This window comes from Schistocerca americana, chromosome 1, assembly GCF_021461395.2.
Source record: "Schistocerca americana isolate TAMUIC-IGC-003095 chromosome 1, iqSchAmer2.1, whole genome shotgun sequence".
Taxonomy (NCBI): Eukaryota; Metazoa; Arthropoda; class Insecta; order Orthoptera; family Acrididae; genus Schistocerca; species Schistocerca americana.
The window spans coordinates 266,692,757-266,711,578 of NC_060119.1; the positions used below are offsets into that span (position 1 = coordinate 266,692,757).

Here is an 18,822-nt window from a genome sequence, read left to right on the forward strand (position 1 = left end):
GCTGATCGAGCAAAATGTGGGTAGGCGTTATCGTGGGGTAGGATCGCTTCACACGGTCTTCATGGTCGTTGTTTTCGGACTGCGCTGCAAGACGTCTCAGTTGGTGACAATAAATCTCAGCAGGGATGGTTACACCTCGGAGAAGCAGTTTATAGTACACCAGACAGTCACCGTTTCATCAGATGCATAGCATTATCTTTCATGGCTGCTAGCAGGTTCTTGTACAGCAAGTTGCTGCGTTGTCTGGGATCAACCGTTCCTTTCTTTTCCTTATATTAACATGAAGTGACCATTTATCGTCACCCATAATGAGACAGAAGAGGAATGGTTGATATTGTTCATGACCCATTTGATGACGAGTAATCAGACATGCAACCGCTGATTTTTGTAATTTTGACTTAGAGCATGCAGTACCCGAACACCTGTTTTTTGAACCTTCCCCATTGCACGCAAATGTTTTCACAATGGTGGAATGATTTCATTTCTCGAGTACACTAATGTGGATCATTGTGAATTAATATGTTTCTATGATCTTCATCAAAGCCCAAAGCTCTTCCTAAACTTGGAGAGTCACTAATGTCAAAACGATCCTCCTTAAAAGGAGAAAACAATTTGCTTGTCGTGGTTTGTCCATAGCATACCCGGCGTAAAAGTTTCTGGCTGCCTCTGCTGCTGTCACCTCTCTACTGAACTCAAACAGAACAATATGTCGGAAATGTCCCGATTTCTCCACCTGGCATTCCATCTTCTAGTGTCCATAACTCCACTCATCATCTCCAAATGACAAAATGAGAATACGTAAGCTCAAATAGCAACAGTGAACTTTAAATAAATAATGCCTGTTGATATATAAATCCATAGCATACGGAATACCAACATGCAAAACAAAAAGACTACGAACTTATACACCAACGTAATAGTCTTCGCACATTTGTCTTCTGAATAGCCCTGTTTACGCACGCGCGCTCGTGTGTGTGTGTGTGTGTGCGAGAGAGAGATAGTGAACGTGGACAAAGATGAAGAAAGCAGTACATCACCGTCATCTCGATGAATTAACAATTAAAACAAATATCGTTGACAGTACAGTTAGTTATGGTACTGTAGAAGGTTCATAAGCAGTGAGACCGAGTATCTTCCAGGGAAACTCATAATCGCTCTATGTATCGTGAGTGAGTGAAGTGAAGTGTGTGAGACTGCTGCGAAGTGCGTTGCTGATTGCAGGTACGACCCGCAGAGGCTGGGCATGTCGCTGTGGAAGTCTGGCTGCCGCAAGGCGATACAGCGTGCCGACCGTCACCTCATGCGAAGTGCCGCCGCCTTGCTGATTTGCTTCTTTATCCTACAGGTTATGCAGCCTCTAATAAGAGTAATCCGTGATCTTGTTTATCACTGAAATCATTTACGAGCATTCACAACTCTTGCATGTGCAGTCTTTGAGAAGGGAAAATGAAAACTGAACAGTGGAAAATGCACCATGTACTCGGTGCGAGGAAGTTCGCATTGCAATAACTGTACAGGGTGTTTGAAAAAGTACTCCCTAGTTGTAATGTGTACTAGATTCTGTACAAAGTGACATACACTATTCTGGTTTGTGGTGTTTGATTCATCAACCCGCCAAGTTTGATGCCCTGCAGTTGAGAGGTCTGCTTGACCTTGAGATGGCACCAGCGCTGTTTTTTTCCTCTGTTCCCTCAGTTCAGTCCAGGCGCGCGTGCAGTGCAGTGCAGAGCAGCTCAGTAACAGGAAGTGCAGTGTATTATTTGGCTTGTGAAAACAGTCATTATAACAGTGCAACGCAATTTTAGACGTCAGTATGATGGTGAACCACTTACAGCAAAAACTATCCGTCATTGGCTGAAGTCTTTCAAGGAAACCGTAAGTGTTTCAAAATCAAAATCACCAGGTAGACTGAGAACTTCTGAAGATGTTGTTGAACAGATTCTTTTTGGGCCACATAAAAAATATTGTGTACAGTGAAAAGATCAGAGGCATCAATCATGTACGGGATAGAATCGTTGCTACAAAAGGGACAGTTACACCTGAAATATTGGTGAAAGTATGGGGAGAAGTGGAGTATTGTCTCGACGTGTACAGGGCAACAAATGGATCCCATGTTGAAGTCTGTTAACATTAAACAAAACTTGAAGGAATTCTCTTTCATGATATGTACTCATTGATGTAATTTTTCATTAATTTTTACTTAAAACTAGGGAGTTCTTTTTCAAACATCCTGTATTTACGATATTGCAGTGCTTGTTATTTCGAATTGTGATGCAATGTTCCTTTGGACATGCATGTATGTCCAAAGGAACAGGCACTATGGGGTCTACAGCCATTATGAAATGCATGGGATGTATTTGCAGTTGCGATTATGGACAACCATCAGCTGTGTAATGGAATGACGTCAATGAAATTTTGTGCTGGACTGGGACTCGAACCCAGATTTCCCATTTATTGCAGGCAGTCGACTTACCATTAGGCTATCTGGGGACGACTCACCGTTAGACCCCAAACTTTCATATGTTGTCAACCATAGACCGCTAGCGATAAGCAGGAAATCCGGGTCGAGTTCCGGTCCGGCACAAATTTTCACTGTCGTCATTCCATTATACAGTTGATGCTTGTCCATTTTCGCAACTGCGAAAACATCTCATGTGTCACTGTATTTGGGTTATTGAAAGAATTTCTTCATCTCCTGTATATCGCACTGGATTATTCAGACACTTCAGGACAGCGTCGACAGGTACAGTTTCAGCAATATTGGATACTCGATAGTCCTTCCCTGGAGGTTTCTTACCATGTTGAACATGACGTAACATCTGGTATCACTGTTGTAGCCATTAGTGTAAGGAAGCGACACTTGTCATTCGTCCTAGGATTTCAGCGGCCTACAGATTCATGCGTAAACAGCCACATCAGATAGTCATTCCTTGCACAGAGTGAAGGCATTATGCATTATGACCACTAGTTTGTCTGGTAGGATCGCCACAAACTCTTTGCTGGAAGGGTGGCTACGATCAAGGGCGTCACTTGGACAGCTGCTTCTCACAACACATCATTTTGTATTGGGCTTGCATTGCGCAGCGAAAGATAGAACCGGAGAGATGAGTCACACGATCTTGTATAAATCCGAGTGGTGTTTGTAACATATGGCATAAGTATTTGCGGTAGCCTAATGTTGCTTTTGTGATGGTATTCTAATGCCTACAAATGATTAAAATGACCCTACGATTAGCAGCCTGCACCTAGGAATTTGCTTTACTCATGATTAGCAAATCAAACCAGTTATTCCTATGGATCCCACTAGAATGAAGCACAATATGGATACCGTAAATAATTCATTCTCAAAAAATACATAGAGTGCAAAAATTGTATAAATCTGATCTGCTCAATGTCAGATTCTATCCTAAATGTAATTTTGAGATTGGCAGAACATATGTTTGACTTTCTTTAGACTGCGCCCCCCTTTATTAGACAGGCTTCAATGAAGTAAGGGCCTATAATTCTGTCCTCCACAATCCCGCGCCATACAGTCACCGACCACAGTTGCCGCAGACAACATGGATTTTCAATTGCCAAATAAGGCATGTTATGCAAATTAACAGTTTCTCGGTTCGTGAATGTAGCCTCGTCAGTAAATAAAATCAAATTAATAAATGTGTCATCCCTCTGAATCTGGAGTTGAGTCCATCAGCAGAATTCAATACGATGCATACAATCTGTACCAGTTAATTCTTGGTGGAGACTGTTGTGGTAAGCATGATATTTATGGCGATGCAGAACACGAACTACACTACTCTGGCTCATGCCAGATTCCCTTGCTTTTTGACGCGAACTAACACAAGGATCTCGAACCACAGTGGCAGTACCAATTTCCGTTTTCTCGTTATTAACTTTCCTTTGCGGGATATGTTTCCAATGTGTTAAAGATCCAGTTATTCTCAATTTATCATACGTATTATGACGTATACTGTGAGTACGTTGAGGATATATTTCAGTGTATAAGTCTCTAGCGCTCACTGAATTTCGTTGGCATTCTCTTGTTCTTCGATGAAATATATCATTCACATTCGCTTGATTTCGACGATAGTGTTGTATTGCGAAACCACCGAATGGTGTTCACATGTCAATGGCACTTTAGATGGATACGCCGTATTCGGCGAATACTAAGTATTTGCACGATATACGAGAGACAATTGTCAGAGCATGTGCTTCGATAAGTGCCGATGTGATAAGGAATACCACTCAATCCATGATAACACGATTGCAGTACTGCATTGATACCAATGGTCATCACTTTGAACACCTTCTGTAAATGGACATTCATGCAACTTTTGTTACCTTTGTTGACCTTCAAAGACCTTACTGTTACACAGCATTAGATTCGACTCGATAACCGCTATCAGAAAATAAGCACCAAACTAATATCCCATTTTTAAAAATAAGTTGACGTTCATATCTCTGATGCGACCCCAATTAGCAACAAGAAACCAACGTCATATTATGGCCCCCATTGTCTCATTAAACATTTGCCCCACAAACGTTTCAGCTACCATCATACTTTCACAGTTATTCTAGGTGGCAATAGTTAGGTGACTCGCCCTGTATATAGATCACTCTGGCCTCCACCACTCAAAGATAACTTTGAGACAGATGCATATGTTTAGTGCTAGAACAGTTTCCAAACATTACACTTCTGACGTCTCTGACGCGAAGCGACTGTTCTTTGACTATGCTCTTTGGCATTACGCTTTGTCTTTGTGTCGACAGCCATCTTTCTGTATTTGCTCTATTAATTGACGAAATAAATGTCGTTTCGATCCTAAAAGTTTGTTATGTTTAAACGCCACGTAAAACCCACACACTTTAGTAATTAGTTCTGCAGTGACATATAAAGTTTAGTTCATTGCTTATACATATCTTAGTTTGGTGTAACACGGAGTAATTTGCTTCCTGATGCTGCTGCTGAAGTCGTCGTCCCGGTCCGTTTCATCTGTAAACTGGAGGATCTTGTTACGTGAATTCCATGAAATAATCCAGGTACCATCTTCTTGGTGGGAGCCCACTCCATATAACAGGCTACATAGTCACAATACAGTAGTACAATAATTACATTATTACATTGATGTGCGACACAGTGGTCGCGTCAGTGAAGCCTCCAACTGAGCTCTTTCTGAGCCTTCTGCTCCCCCTATTTATATGTTCTTAACAATGAAGTTAACAGAACTAGAGCGCAAATTTATAAAATTAACAATTAAAAGGTCAAAGTTATTATGAATAACTATACACATCTTTCGTATTTTATGCCAAAACCGGCATATACAATATAAAAGATTTTTGCATGAGATATACATTACATTACACAAAATAGTGGAAAACAAAAATGTCAACCTATTTTTTCTTAATTATGGCTGAATTAGTGAATGCAAAATAATGCTGGCATATATTGAACGAACATGACATAAAAGTAATAAATTTTATGAACTTTAATGTATTATACCAAATCACTTATTAGATACTACTGGAAGTACGAAACTTTCAATGAATTGCCTCCTTGGAGAGTATTTCGTTAGGGTATCAAAAAATGAATGTAAAACAAGGGGTTATTTTATTTCAGTACCTCCTGAAGAGGTTTGGGTATCTGCGAGAGCTAAAGCTATTCTTTAGAAATAAAAGGGTTTGCTTTCAAATGGAGAATAATCATAAATGCTACAAGAAGAATACACCTTACAACTAATATACATAACAATTTTTAAAGACAGAGTATAGTGACTGTTTTTAATTCTTGTGTCCAGTCTTCATAAAATTGGTTTCCATGTGTTCTTTCACATCACCTATTTTATGTTTCTTGCATTTCACTTTCCTTGTCTCTTTATTTCAAACAAGAGTCCTTCAATCACTTTTCAGGCATCGCTTTACAATTGACCTGAAAGTTCCAATCTGCATCTGCTCACAAAATATTGATATGTAAATACATATACATAAGAAAATACATGTACATAAGACAATATCAAATGTCATAAAAAATAAGAAATTACATAATTGGAGTAACATTTCAAGAAATTATTTTACAATATTCAGAAGAATAATTTCTTTGTCATGTATTGCTCATCTCCTGAGCCTCAGTCATATTCATTGGGCTATGGTGTAATATTTGTCTTGGTCAAAACGGTGACAAAATATTCATTTACAAGTTGAAGTAAGTTTCATTAGAATTTCAACTTATACTGTCTCAGTTAATTTTCAGTCCACATGTTGTCAATGCGACGACTTTCACTGTAAGTTGTGCACAGACCCTCTTTTTAGTCTAACACAGAATAATCAACACCCTTCCTCTTTGACAACAATCAGATAAAATCTGACAGCATCAGGACAACATCTGACAGCGTTAGGGCACATTTGGTAACCCAATGACAAACTGGACAGCTTTTGACAAAAACTGACACCACATAGGCAAATTAAGTCCAACTTTAGATAAATTTTTCATTATTATTCTCGTAGCAAAACCGTATTTGAGGTCCTACTCCATCTCACAAAAAACCTTTGAAGCAAATGCTTGTTAGTGAAACAAAATTATGTCAATATATTCAAATATTTCATAACTTATTTCCTTTCTCTTCCATACAGAATTCATTCTGAACTATTTATTGCTGTTTTCTCTTCCCTCGCATGTGGTTACATTTTAGCAACCTCTCATCATCAAGTGTCATAATCTTATGTATCTCATCTAAAATGTATGCAAAAGTCATATATGTGTAAACCAACAATATGAGCTATTTCTTTGCAATATTCCAATCGCTTGTTGCAGTTCTTGTAGTCAGTGTGCTTTGTATTATGAGAATTTCGTATTCTTGATGCTTTGCAATTGTCACTTTGGCAGTAGTCACGCATCAAATACATTTCGTCATTTTTTAGCTTAAATTAACCAAAGCAAACGAATGAACGTGTAAACAAGGGCCGTCCCTCTAGCTTTTATAACAGATCATTGATGAAGGGTTCCCTGCTACACTGTCAAAGATTTGACCAAAGGGCTTTGACCTCGGACACTACATTGCTGACGTCTCACGGACATGCACTCAGGCCTGTATTTATCGTTGGAGACGGTATGTCATCTATTGACGTCACATGTTCAACATATGTTATTCACTTTTGGGGTGTTTCCCAACATTTGCGGCTCCATGTGTCTTGTATTAAAGTACTTGCCTCAGCATCATCCAAGTCACTTAATGGTTTTGTAAACGGTAATAAGAATCAACCTGTAGAAGGAAACGCTGGGAGTTAAAATTGTAAAGATCAAGACTTAAAAACCGAAAGCAAGTTGAAGTTGGTGCTGGTTGCGGTAAGTATGCAGAGATGAGGAGACTCGCAGAGGACAAGACTAGCGTGGAGAGCAGCATCAAACCGGTTTTCGAACTGAAGGCCACAACAGCAACAAAACTGATTTGTTATTGTCGTATATTATTTTGAGGCATACTTAAATCTCGTCCCATTAAGTTCTTCCATGCGTTGTTGAAGTTTATTTGTACGAAAAACGTACAGTGCCATCAGCAAAACTAAGGTTTCAGATTCTATCCTTAGATTTCTCGCAGCTAAGAGATCTGAAAAATTACTCTAAAATTGATGAGAGTAGCTTTAGTAATATAGGGCCTCCTTCTCTGAGTAATCTTTCAATTCTGTATGTCTCACTGTCCTGGTCAAATGTGACGGACTCTTCAAAAATGCTTTTAGTGCAGTTCTTGTTGAAATTAAGTCAGATGCTTTCGGAATATCGATTGATACCAAAAGAAATAGTGAATTGCTCCAGTTTACAATTTTATTCACAACTTGCAAATGGCCCTTTGAGGTATATCCACTTCTAAAGATACCTGTTCACCTTTTGATTAAAGTTGAATGTATTTTCCTGTTGTAGTGCTCGCCACTCTAATCCGCCCTGTGCAATCTCTGCATAGCCTCTACTGCCTTTATCCACTTGAACGTGCGTACTGTAGGCAAGTCTAGGTTTCTCGCTATAATTTTCCCCAATACTTTCCTCCATTACTCAGCGAAAAATTCTTTGATGTCTCCCTGGGCATCAATTGACTTGTGCGATAAAGGTCGTTCCTTCTCGTTTCGGATCAGTACCTCTGATTTATCCACCAAATCTTCAGGATTCTTATCCAACACATGTCAGACGCATGTGTTCTCTTCTCTAAAGGTTATTGTCTACGTTTCGGTTCCACAGAAGGCTACAGTTCATAGAAGCATTTTCAGGAAAGTTTCGAAACTCTTACATTAAAAATTTTTAAATTTCGTTGTTAATATATTTCTCAACTTTAGAGAAGTTTTCTTACAAGTGTCAGTCTGTACTTTATATCCTCTTGGCCTCTGCTTTCGTCAGTTAATCTGGTGACCAAATGACAAAACATGTCTACTTTTATCAACATTTCATTCCCTACTCTAACTCTCTCACCACCACATGATTTTGTTTACTACTCTCCACTACCTTTCTTTTATTTTGATTTACGTTCATTCATTTCTCTGTGCGGTTGGTAATAACTTAAGTGAATGTGTAAAGGGGGGGGGGGGGGGAGGGAGAGGACTGGTAGTTCCATATGTATTGGCTGTACGCTTTCTTGTGAAGGACTACGGTTAGACCATATTTCCATTTTTGAGGAGTTCTCTTATTTCGCAGTCATAATATACACACAAGTTCAGAAAAAAACGCCTTGAATGGCTAGAGCCAGGACGATCATATTCGCAGGACATGTACATTAGCGTGTTCTGTATAAATGATTAGCATTTGAACTATGTCGGCCCATCGGCTAAAGGTCGACATCGATATCGTGGTGCAACACCACCTACCTGTTGTTGCTATAAATGGATCAATGTGATTTGAGCAGAAGTGCAAGGTGTCTTGCAGACGTATGAGCGAATCGCACCGTCTAATCAGTGATTCTGAAACAAGGGCATCACCGGCATGAGAGATTGTTACACATCCATCCGGGAAATTGCTGCTCGTATAGGATGAAGCGTTTCGGCACTGCAGCGGGTGTGTGCAGAGTGGTTCACGCAAGGCTGCAGAACATGACGAGATGGGTCAGGTCTTACCTCCCAGACCACCCTCCGAGAAGATCGACACCTCATCCGAATGCCATTACAGAATAGATCTGCGTCCTCCCTGGCTCTAGTGCAACAGTGTAACAGTGTAACACATTATACATTATCAGGGGTGAAAGTCTGTCACCGTTTACTATAGCATGGGTTACGTGCGCGCCGTCCACTTCTCCGCCTACCTTTGACGAATGTGCACAAACACGCCAGTTGGCAGTGGTATATGGAACGACGTCACGGGGGACAGGAATGGCATCAGATAGTGTTTTCCGACGAATCCAGGCTCCTATTCTTTGAAAATGATGGCTACATTTTGGTTCGTGGCAGACAGGGGCAGCATCATCACAGTGACTGAATTCGCACAAGATGTACAGCGCCAACTCAAGGCCTTATGGTTTGGGGTGCTATTGGGTACAACCACAAACCACAGTAGGTGCGTGTCCAGGCACAGTGACCAGTGCGACCTACGTGAATGACATCCTGCGACTCGTAGCCAGACGCGATTTTTCAGCAAGACAATGCACGACCACAAGTTTCTGCGCGAACACGTGCCTTCTTGCTGTCACAGGATGTCAGTCTTTTGCCCTAGCCCGCCGCATCACCAGACTCGTCGCCAATCGAAAATGTGTGGGATATGATGAAACGGCGGGTGCACCGGTGTGATCCAATGCCAGCCACCACAGATAATCTTTGGAACCAGGTGACCGCAGCATGGATGGCTGTACAACAGGACGCCATTCGCGCCTTATACACATCGATGCCATCACTTACGGAAAGAGTTATCAGGGTCTATGGCGGACCCTGTGCCTCCTAGGCAACGGGACACCTTCTGAACCGAGGTGACGGAAGTATTAATAATTTCTGCAGAACATACTAATGTAAATATCCTGTGAATATGAATGTCCTATCTCTAGTCGTTCAAGATGTTCTGTTTTTCTTCTGAAAATGAGGGTAGTAACTAATTTTTGCGTTACTTTCGTGCAGCTTTGACGACCTCCGTGAGGAAAGTCGTAGACATAGTCATTAATTAGAAAAAAGTAACACATCTATCCGAAAATATTTGTAAATGCATTTATGTGCCACTCAGTGGCATAACTAGGGTAACTGCCACGGAAAACTTCAACTATCCGACACCCCACGCCCCCTCTTGCTGGCCGGCGGTTCTAGGCGCTTCAGTCCGAAACCGCGCTGCTGCTACGGTCGCAGGTTCGAATCCTGCCTCGGGCGTGGATGTGTTTTTTGTCCTTAGGTTAGTTAGGTTTAAGTAGTTCTAAGTCTAGGGAACTATTGGCTGCCGATGTTAAGTCCCATAGCGCTTAGAGCCATTTGAACCAACCCTCTTGCTGACATCTCACAATTTTTCTTAAATTTCATCGCTACTTCATCTGTTTGTTTGTTAAAATCAACACATCTTTACAACGAAGTATAAGATACACGTACTAACAACTGTTTTTTTTGTGATACAATTCAAATAATGGAATAACACACAGTTCAGAGTCTTTTATTGATTCTTTCACGATCAATAAAAAGTAGTAGAAAAGAAACAACAAACCTAAAAACCACTCTTAATAATTTCATTGCATTGGCACACCTGATATAATAAGAGTGACTCCATTTATTATGTAAACCAGAGAAACAAGCCTCTCTGTACAAGGCAGAGATAGGTCCTATGGAACTATTACTCATCTTAGTCCAACCCGAATCTCCTAACGAGTTTCTTTCATACATCTCCTCTCCCCTCCCATTTTAGTGCTTTCTAATCCTTGAATCATTTCCATTTTTCTTCTTCTTCTTTTAGTATTTCGTATTTCGTCCACTCTCGTCCCTTTTTCTTTTGTCAATCCTAACTTTTTCTGCCTGTCACGAAACTTCGCCCCCACGGAAACGGCGCCAGGCACCGGCTGATATGGCTTGGTTACGCCACTGATTCCTTTGCAGGGTACTGGCTAGGTTAGTTCGTATGCTGTGAATATCTGATTTGCGACGGTTGGCCATGAGTGATACTTCCTACTAAGTGCGATACTGATGGAACGTGGCAATTAGCTATAGTGCTGTGCATCGTTTGTATAACTCGCTAAGCAAGAAAAATGCTAAAACCGCCATTCTCTTTGAAACAAGCGTTTTCCGTGTTTTCAGGCGTGTCTGAGCGCCGGGACGCGCCTTCTGCAGACGGGGCTGTTCTCTATGATGGTAGAGGAAGGCCCGTACTTCCGTGCCTGGCTGTTTGGTGCCGCTCCTGCGTACCAGCCGGTGGCCGGCCAGATGCAGCCTGAAGACTCTTCGGAAGAGGACAGCAACTACTGGGAAGGAGAGCGTCCCTGGGCATCATCACCAGTGCGCAACAAGTGATACTGTCGACTCGCACAGGTTCTCTAACTGTGGTACCATCGCCAAACACTGGACAGAGCTTTCAAAGTAAAGCGAGATTCTGCTTAAGTTTTGCTTGTGATTACTTATAAAATGTGTATTTTCAGTATATTTGTGATTACACAATTTTAGTAAAGGATTACACCCTTAATAAAATATATCTCACCAAAACCGACCAATACTATACTGTATGGTTCTATGTTTCAGTGTTTCACAGGAACTTCGAACTTCATGGACTGCGTGACCAAAAAGTGAAGTATCCAGCATGGGCCAACGAAAAGAAATGAACCTTCACGGGTTGGGAGGGAATGTTATGTTATTTCAGGGATCCTAAATTCGAGTCAAATTTACAAAGAACATGACAGTTCAAAAACGGCTCTGAGCACTATGGGACTTAACATCTGAGGTCATCAGTCCCCTAGAACTTAGAACTACTTAAACCTAACTAACCTAAGGACATCACACACATCCATGCCCGAGGCAGAATTCGAACCTGCGACCGTAGCGGTCAGGCGGTTCCAGACTGAAGCGCCTTGAACCGCTCGGCCACTCCGTCTGGTAACTTGACAGTATGAGCTCGCTTATCAGTATATCAGTATAATGTTGCACGCCCCCTGGACTGGATTGCATGTATTGACTCGGTTGAGAAAGTTGTCATAGAACCTCTCCTGAGGCAAATTGGTGCATAACTGTTGTAACTAATATAAAGTACACGTATTAACATCTCTTTTTTGTGTGATACAGTTAAAACAATGGAATAACACAGAGTTCAGAGTCGCATTGCTTGCAAGAGTAACGTGATATCTTTTGTTTCTTTCACGATCAATAAAAAGCAGTAGAAAAGAAAAACAAACCTAAAAAACACTCTTAATTTCGTTGCGTTGGCTCACTTGATATAATAAGAGTGACTCCATTTATTATGTAAACCAGAGGAACAAGTCTCTCTCTACAAGTCAGAGATAGGTCCTATGGAACTATTACTCATCTCAGTCCAACCCGAATCTCCTAACGAGTTCTTTTCATACATCTCCTCCCCCTTCCCATTTTAGTGCTTTCTAATCCTTGGATCATTTCCCTTTTTCTTCTTCTTCTTTTAGTATTTCGTCCTCTCTTGTCACCTTTTCTTTTGCTCTTCCTCACTTTTTCTGCCTGTCCTGAACGGAAGTGATGTCCAAGTTGGTCCTACCCATATTTTGTCGGTGACAAATCTGGGAATTTTGCCAGACACATGCGCAACTAAACATCATGCAGACAGTGCACAGAGACACGTGCCATGTGTGACGAGGTGTTTCATGTTGAAAAATGGCATCAAAGTACTGTCGCATGAGATATAACAAGGATGATGCAGGATGTCCTTGAACACCAATGTGCCGCCAGAGTTCCTTCAATTACAAGCCACGACCTGAAGTCACAGCCGGTGACTACCGACACCGCGACGCCAGGAGTATCACTGCTGTGCCTCTCCAAAATACTGGAAGAATTGGGCCTCTCCCCAGGTCGCCACCATAATCACCGACGCCGCGCGGGATAGCAGCGTGGTCCGAGGCGCCTTGCCACGATTCACGCGGATTTCCCCATCAGAGGTTGGGGGCCTCGGGCATGGATGTGTGTGTTGTCCTTAGCTTAAGTTAGTTTAATTTGGATTAAGTAGTGTGTAATCTTAGGTTACCACCACCTTAGTTGCCGACAATGGTCATCAGTGATAGTACGACAACGTCGTGTGACGAGAGCCTCTCGTCTAGTATACCGTTCGCCTGGTACAAGTCTTTCGATTTGACGCCACTTCGGCGACTTGCGCGTCGATGGGGATGAAATGATGATGATGAGGACAACACAACACCCAGTCCCTGAGCGGAGAAAATCTCCGAGCCAGCCGGGAATCGAACCCGGGCTCTCAGGCAGGGTTCGAGTGCACCAGACCGCACGAAGCCATGGACCCAAGTTGTGAACTAGTCACTGTGCAAGTTAGTTGTGGCTCCATAATGGTAAGGGCTATATTTTCATGGAATGGACTGGGTCCTCAGTCCCAGCTGAACCGATCACTGACTGGAAATGATTATGTTTAACTACTACGAAACCATTTGCAGCCATTCATGAACTTCATATTCCCAAACAACGATGGAATTTTTGTGGATGCGAATGCGCCATGTCACAGTCCCATAACTGTTCGCGACTGATTTGAAGAACATCCTGGACAGTTTAGGCGATTTATGTGACCACCCAGATGCCCAACATGAATCCCATCGAATATTTATGGGACAAAAAATCGAGAGGTAAGTTAGTGCACAAAATGTTGCCCCGGCAACACATTCGCACTTATGGACGGCTTATAGAGACAGTACAGTTCAATATTTCTGCAGGGGACTTTCAACGACTTTTTGAGTCCAGGCCATGTCGAACTGATGCACTACGCCGGGCTAAGAAGGCCAGATGCGGTATTAGGAGGTATCTCATTTTATTTGTCACCTCGCTGTATTATAGTTAATGCTGTCAAATGCTTTTCTTAAGTTTTAGAATATATCAAATAACCTCACATATTTTATGACTACCTCTTACTACTTGGATAATTAAGCAGCAACAAAGCTTCAATTCTGAACATGTACAGAATGTTAATTGAACAAATTCCTTGTCGACTGAAATAAAGTCACACGTATTAAGCGATAATAGATGCTACCATACATCTGACAACCTACTGGCGTCCGTGATATTACACCGACAGATGAAATTCAAATGTGCAGCAAGACAAATGGTAGTGGTAAGTTCCTATGGGACGAAACTGCTGAGGTCATCGGTCCCTACGCTTACACATTACTTAATCTAATGTAAACTAACTTACGCTAGGGACAACACACACACCCATGCCCGAGGGAGGACTCGAAACTCCGACGGGGAGAGCCGCGCGAACCGTGGCAAGGCGCATGAGACCGCGCAGCTGCAGCAAAATAAAGATCAACTTAGTCGTCATATAAGGGGTCAAACATTAACACGTCCTGATGAGCAGCAGCTCAGAATATTTGGACTTAACGTGCTGCGTGAAGTCTATGGGTTAGCACAGAATCATAATGGTAAGTGAGATGTAGAACGGGTGTAATGTATTGGACCGCCTTGACAATTACCTGAGACTGAATAATCAAAGTAGAACAGCGTAGCTTGGGAATGTTCTTGGCATGGATGCCGGAAGAAGGACAAAATTGGTTTATGAATGGAAGTCATCTGTAAGAAGACAGATAGGAAGACCGCAAAAGCAGAGATTAAGAAGACAGATAGGAAGACCACAAAAGCAGAGATGTGGAAAAAGATACAGAAGATCTTAAAGTTAGAGAATGACAAAGAACCGCGTTCCAGAGGTTTGAGTGGACTAAACTTGTTGAAGAGCTAAGACACGCAGGGAGTTGTAATATCAGGACAAGAGAAAAAGAAGAAAGAAGGGAACCTCTTTTTTCATGCAAGACAGAATATATTGCCAGTCCATCGGCTTCAGCGGCCCAAGTTAGTTAATACAAAATGTCCTGCGTACAAAGTCACTGTTGCAGTAGACTCTCCTGGGTCTACTAGTAGAGTTCTTGCAGTCTGTAGACTTTAATAACTGTTACTGTCTGACTGTGAGTTCAGCTACACAAATGTGAATAAAAATCCATTCACATCAGAGCTTTGCTTCACATTATTCATTCTTCTTTTACTCCTTGCGAATAGGAGCTTGGAGTGAGGTAGTGTCGTCATTTTAAATATTTCGAAATTTAGGCCTTTCCACCAATCCCGATGAAAGCAGTATTTTATCGGTGTCGTAACTCGAAATTCCCTTAAAGTTTCATACTACAGCGCTGGGAACGCACATGTGAAGGCTATCCTGGAAGGAAACCCTGTTACGCTATAAATGAAATATTGAAATAATTAAAGCAAATCTTGGTATTACAGACTTGTGTTACTTATTTACACTCAGATTTAAACATAAATCATGTCTGTCAGTGAGTTTCCAAGGTCTATCTCCTTAAAATTATGACTTCTGAGATTGCAGTCAGCCCTTGACATAATCTTGATATTCTTCGTCAAAGTATTGGAACTCGAACTAAGACAGGGCTGTAGTGTGACGGTTCAAAACTGCCTAATTTGAACTGATGCAGCTATAAAAGGTTGGTCACTACTAACGTCGTCATCACGAATGTTCATCCATATACTCTTAAATAAACAACACTGTTGACGCACGACACCTTAGTTAATTACAATCCGTCCATACGCTGTACAAATTTCACGGTGTATGATAAAAACTTTTTGATGTTTTTTCTGCTAGAAACTATATTACAGAACGGATTCCTGTGCAATCGAGATCACGTAAGTCAGAGAAATTCACTTCGAAAAATTAGATTCTATCAATTTACGTAGGATTCAAAAGTACTTCTCATGTTGTTTTCCCATAATTGTTCACTATTTGCTTAAAAGCTAATACGTGTGTCGTGATATATTGTGTACGTTTGTCGACTGAGTAATCGGCTTTATCATCCAATAGTGTATATTCTTGTTTTAAACAATTTTGGTAATAGTGGTATCCCTATTCAGACACTCATTCCCTGTAATTTCAGTGTAAATCTGCGTATCTAAGTGCATAGTTTTGAGAACATTCGTAAGTTTGGTAGTATCAAGCACAAAATATTTCGCAGTGATTGATTGTGATTTATTTTTGCGTATTCTAGAATTACAACAGCAGTACCTGGTTGGAAAATTGTTTTCCCTTAATCGCAGTGTTAGTATTCACACAGTTAGAGAAATATTGCCATCTTTTTTCTGGTCGTTCACTAGTTTGGCCTAAGCAAGCTTTTGAAAGTGTACAATTTCGACGTAAATATTGCTCTTATGAAACCGAATGCTTTGGCGTAATGACACGTTCTGCACGTATTAGAACTATCACATAGTGTTACATTTTGAGTGGCAGTGTATCGTACAGTGTTAGCGTGTATTGTAAATTTAAGCTAGTTTCGAGTTTGTTACTTCAGTTTATTACTGCGCATAAGCTCAGAAACAAGTTCGTGACGTGTTTGTTTGTTTTTGTTTTGTTTTTGTGAAGTTCCAAGTATCTACAAGGAAACAGCATATTTTAACCAAGGTTTTCCCAGTTATAAGAGAAATCACTATCTTAGATGTTAACCTCCTCTGCTCTTGAAGGGAAACTTGCAATCTCTGTACCATAACAAATTCAAAAATTAAAGGAAATCGCCACACTTATTTGAAAGATGTTTATTGTTGCATATTGCCTTACATCAGAAACAATGCAGCCCCACTGTGGATGCTGTGCTTAACCACGGAATGAGTTATTTGTTGTTCATAAGCAGCCTGTAAATCATTCTGACTACCGTCGTGTATTTGGAATGGGTGTCTTAGGAAGTCTGCTGAAAGATACATACCAAATTTACCGAAGGTACCTCCAGTAGCATGAAGCCTTCTTTATTAAAACGTCGTCAAAGTCATAAGCACTCTGAGTCAGTTGGTAAACGTATTTACTTTTGCCAAAGATATCCGTGTTTTGTAAAAAAGGAATCAAATTGCATGGCAAATTTTATTAACAGTGACACTAACTTGATAGAAGCCTCATACCTGGCTAATTTTTGAATTACAAAGGAAGGAAAACGTAACACTCCCATTTCTTGGATCGTTAAAGTGAACAAGCTATAGTGGTACGTCCAAATTTTTAATTATGTATAGTGGTACGCAGTCATGAAGTTGGGAGCTCCTCGTATAGGAAAATTACAGCAACGCATAAGATGGACCGCCTTGCGAATTCCTTGAGTGTGCCTGAAAGCTTCATTCAACTTGTTACAGAAGTTATTCCGTAAATCTTTAATTCAGCGGTCGTCAACTGGTGCGACGTCCACCAATAGGGGATGATGAGGTCCAGTGGGGACGATTTGGAGCCATTCATGTTCCCAAACGACGATTGACGTTTTATGGATGACAATAGGCGACGTCATTGGCTGCAGTAGTTTGCAACTGTTTTGAAGAGCGTTCTAGAGATTTCTAGCGAATGAGTTGGCCAAACAGATCGCCCGATACGATTCCCCTCGAACATTTATGGCACATAATCGAGATGTCAGTTCGTGCACAAAATCCTGCACTGGCAATACATCAGTAATTATGTAAGGGTACAGATTAAGCATGGCTCAGTATTTCTGCTGCGGACTTCCGACGACTTGTTGAGTCGATTCCACGTCGAGTTACTGCACTACGCTGGGCAAAAGGAGTTCAGACACGATGTTAGGAAGTATCCTATGACTTACGTCACCTCAGTGTACAAGCTACAGCTGGCGAGACTGCAAACCATAATATTAACAGGTTGTGCAAGAATGACTGACCAATAACTCTTCAAACCACTATTCTCTCGTTGGAGTACCGAATAAGATAATCAGTGCATAAACAACTGAGACTGCCCCTTGTAACAGCCCTGAAGGGGACAACAAACTGAAGTGGCCACCCCTTCGGAAAAAGGGGTGGACTCTTACAGCACTGGAAAAGAGAATGCATTTCTGTGCAGGGTCCAGTTTAATTTAAGTAAGCTCTACTTTCGATCTGATACCCATCACACCGGAATACCGTAGCGACTTTGGTGACAGTGGCAGGTTTTTCAAATGAGACACTGAAGAACTGTGATTATATTCTAGGTAGCCGAGAGTTGGAAATCGCAATGTATTTTAAGGGGGGTAGGACGTCAAACGGGCCGACTTGGAGCAGGAGAGGCATCACACGACATTTTAATTTCCAGTGTCTATACTTTTACAAATAAGTTCATAAAACTTTGTCAGCATCACCAGGAAGGATTCAGGATTCACACTCATTGCAGTGGAAGTTCGAAAACATAACAAAATAATTTTCTTTTTTTACGTGTGAAATTCATTATTTTTTCACTTACTAATGGCTGCATTTGTTGCTATAGGTACACTTTTCTTCATAAGTTAGAGAGATTCTTCGATGAATTTTGCACAGCATACATACCACAATTATAGGTGTTTGAAACTCAAGAATTTATTTAATTTATGAAAAAACGAACGAACTGTTATATTTTAAACTTCATGTTTAGGAAAAACACAAATTTTATAGTTAATTACCTCATTTTTTACCACAGTTTTTAATACATTTGGAAAATTCTTTAAGTATGGTTTGTATGCTGTGCAAAATTCATCGAAGAATCGCTATTACTGATGAGGAGAAATGTACCTATAGCAACAAATGCTGCCATTAGTAAGTGAAAAAAATGATGAAATTTCACATGTAAAAAAAATTACTTCGTTATGTTTTCGAACTTCCACTGCTATGAGTGTGAATTCTGAATCCTTCCTGGTCATGCTGACAAAGTTTTATGAATTTATTTGTAAAAGTATA

General features: G+C 40.9%; 1 protein-coding gene across 1 annotated transcript in view; it reads left to right on the plus strand.

Annotated features, from left to right (window-relative positions):
• The window catches only part of LOC124624984 (peripherin-2-like), a 72,050-nt gene extending 60,611 nt beyond the window's left edge, over positions 1-11,439 (plus strand). The window contains exons 3-4 of the mRNA XM_047149146.1: positions 1,222-1,366; positions 11,227-11,439. Of these exons, the coding sequence (XP_047005102.1) occupies positions 1,222-1,366; positions 11,227-11,439 (358 nt within the window). The remainder of the gene's footprint in view (positions 1-1,221; positions 1,367-11,226) is intronic.
• Positions 11,440-18,822: the final 7,383 nt, after the last annotated feature.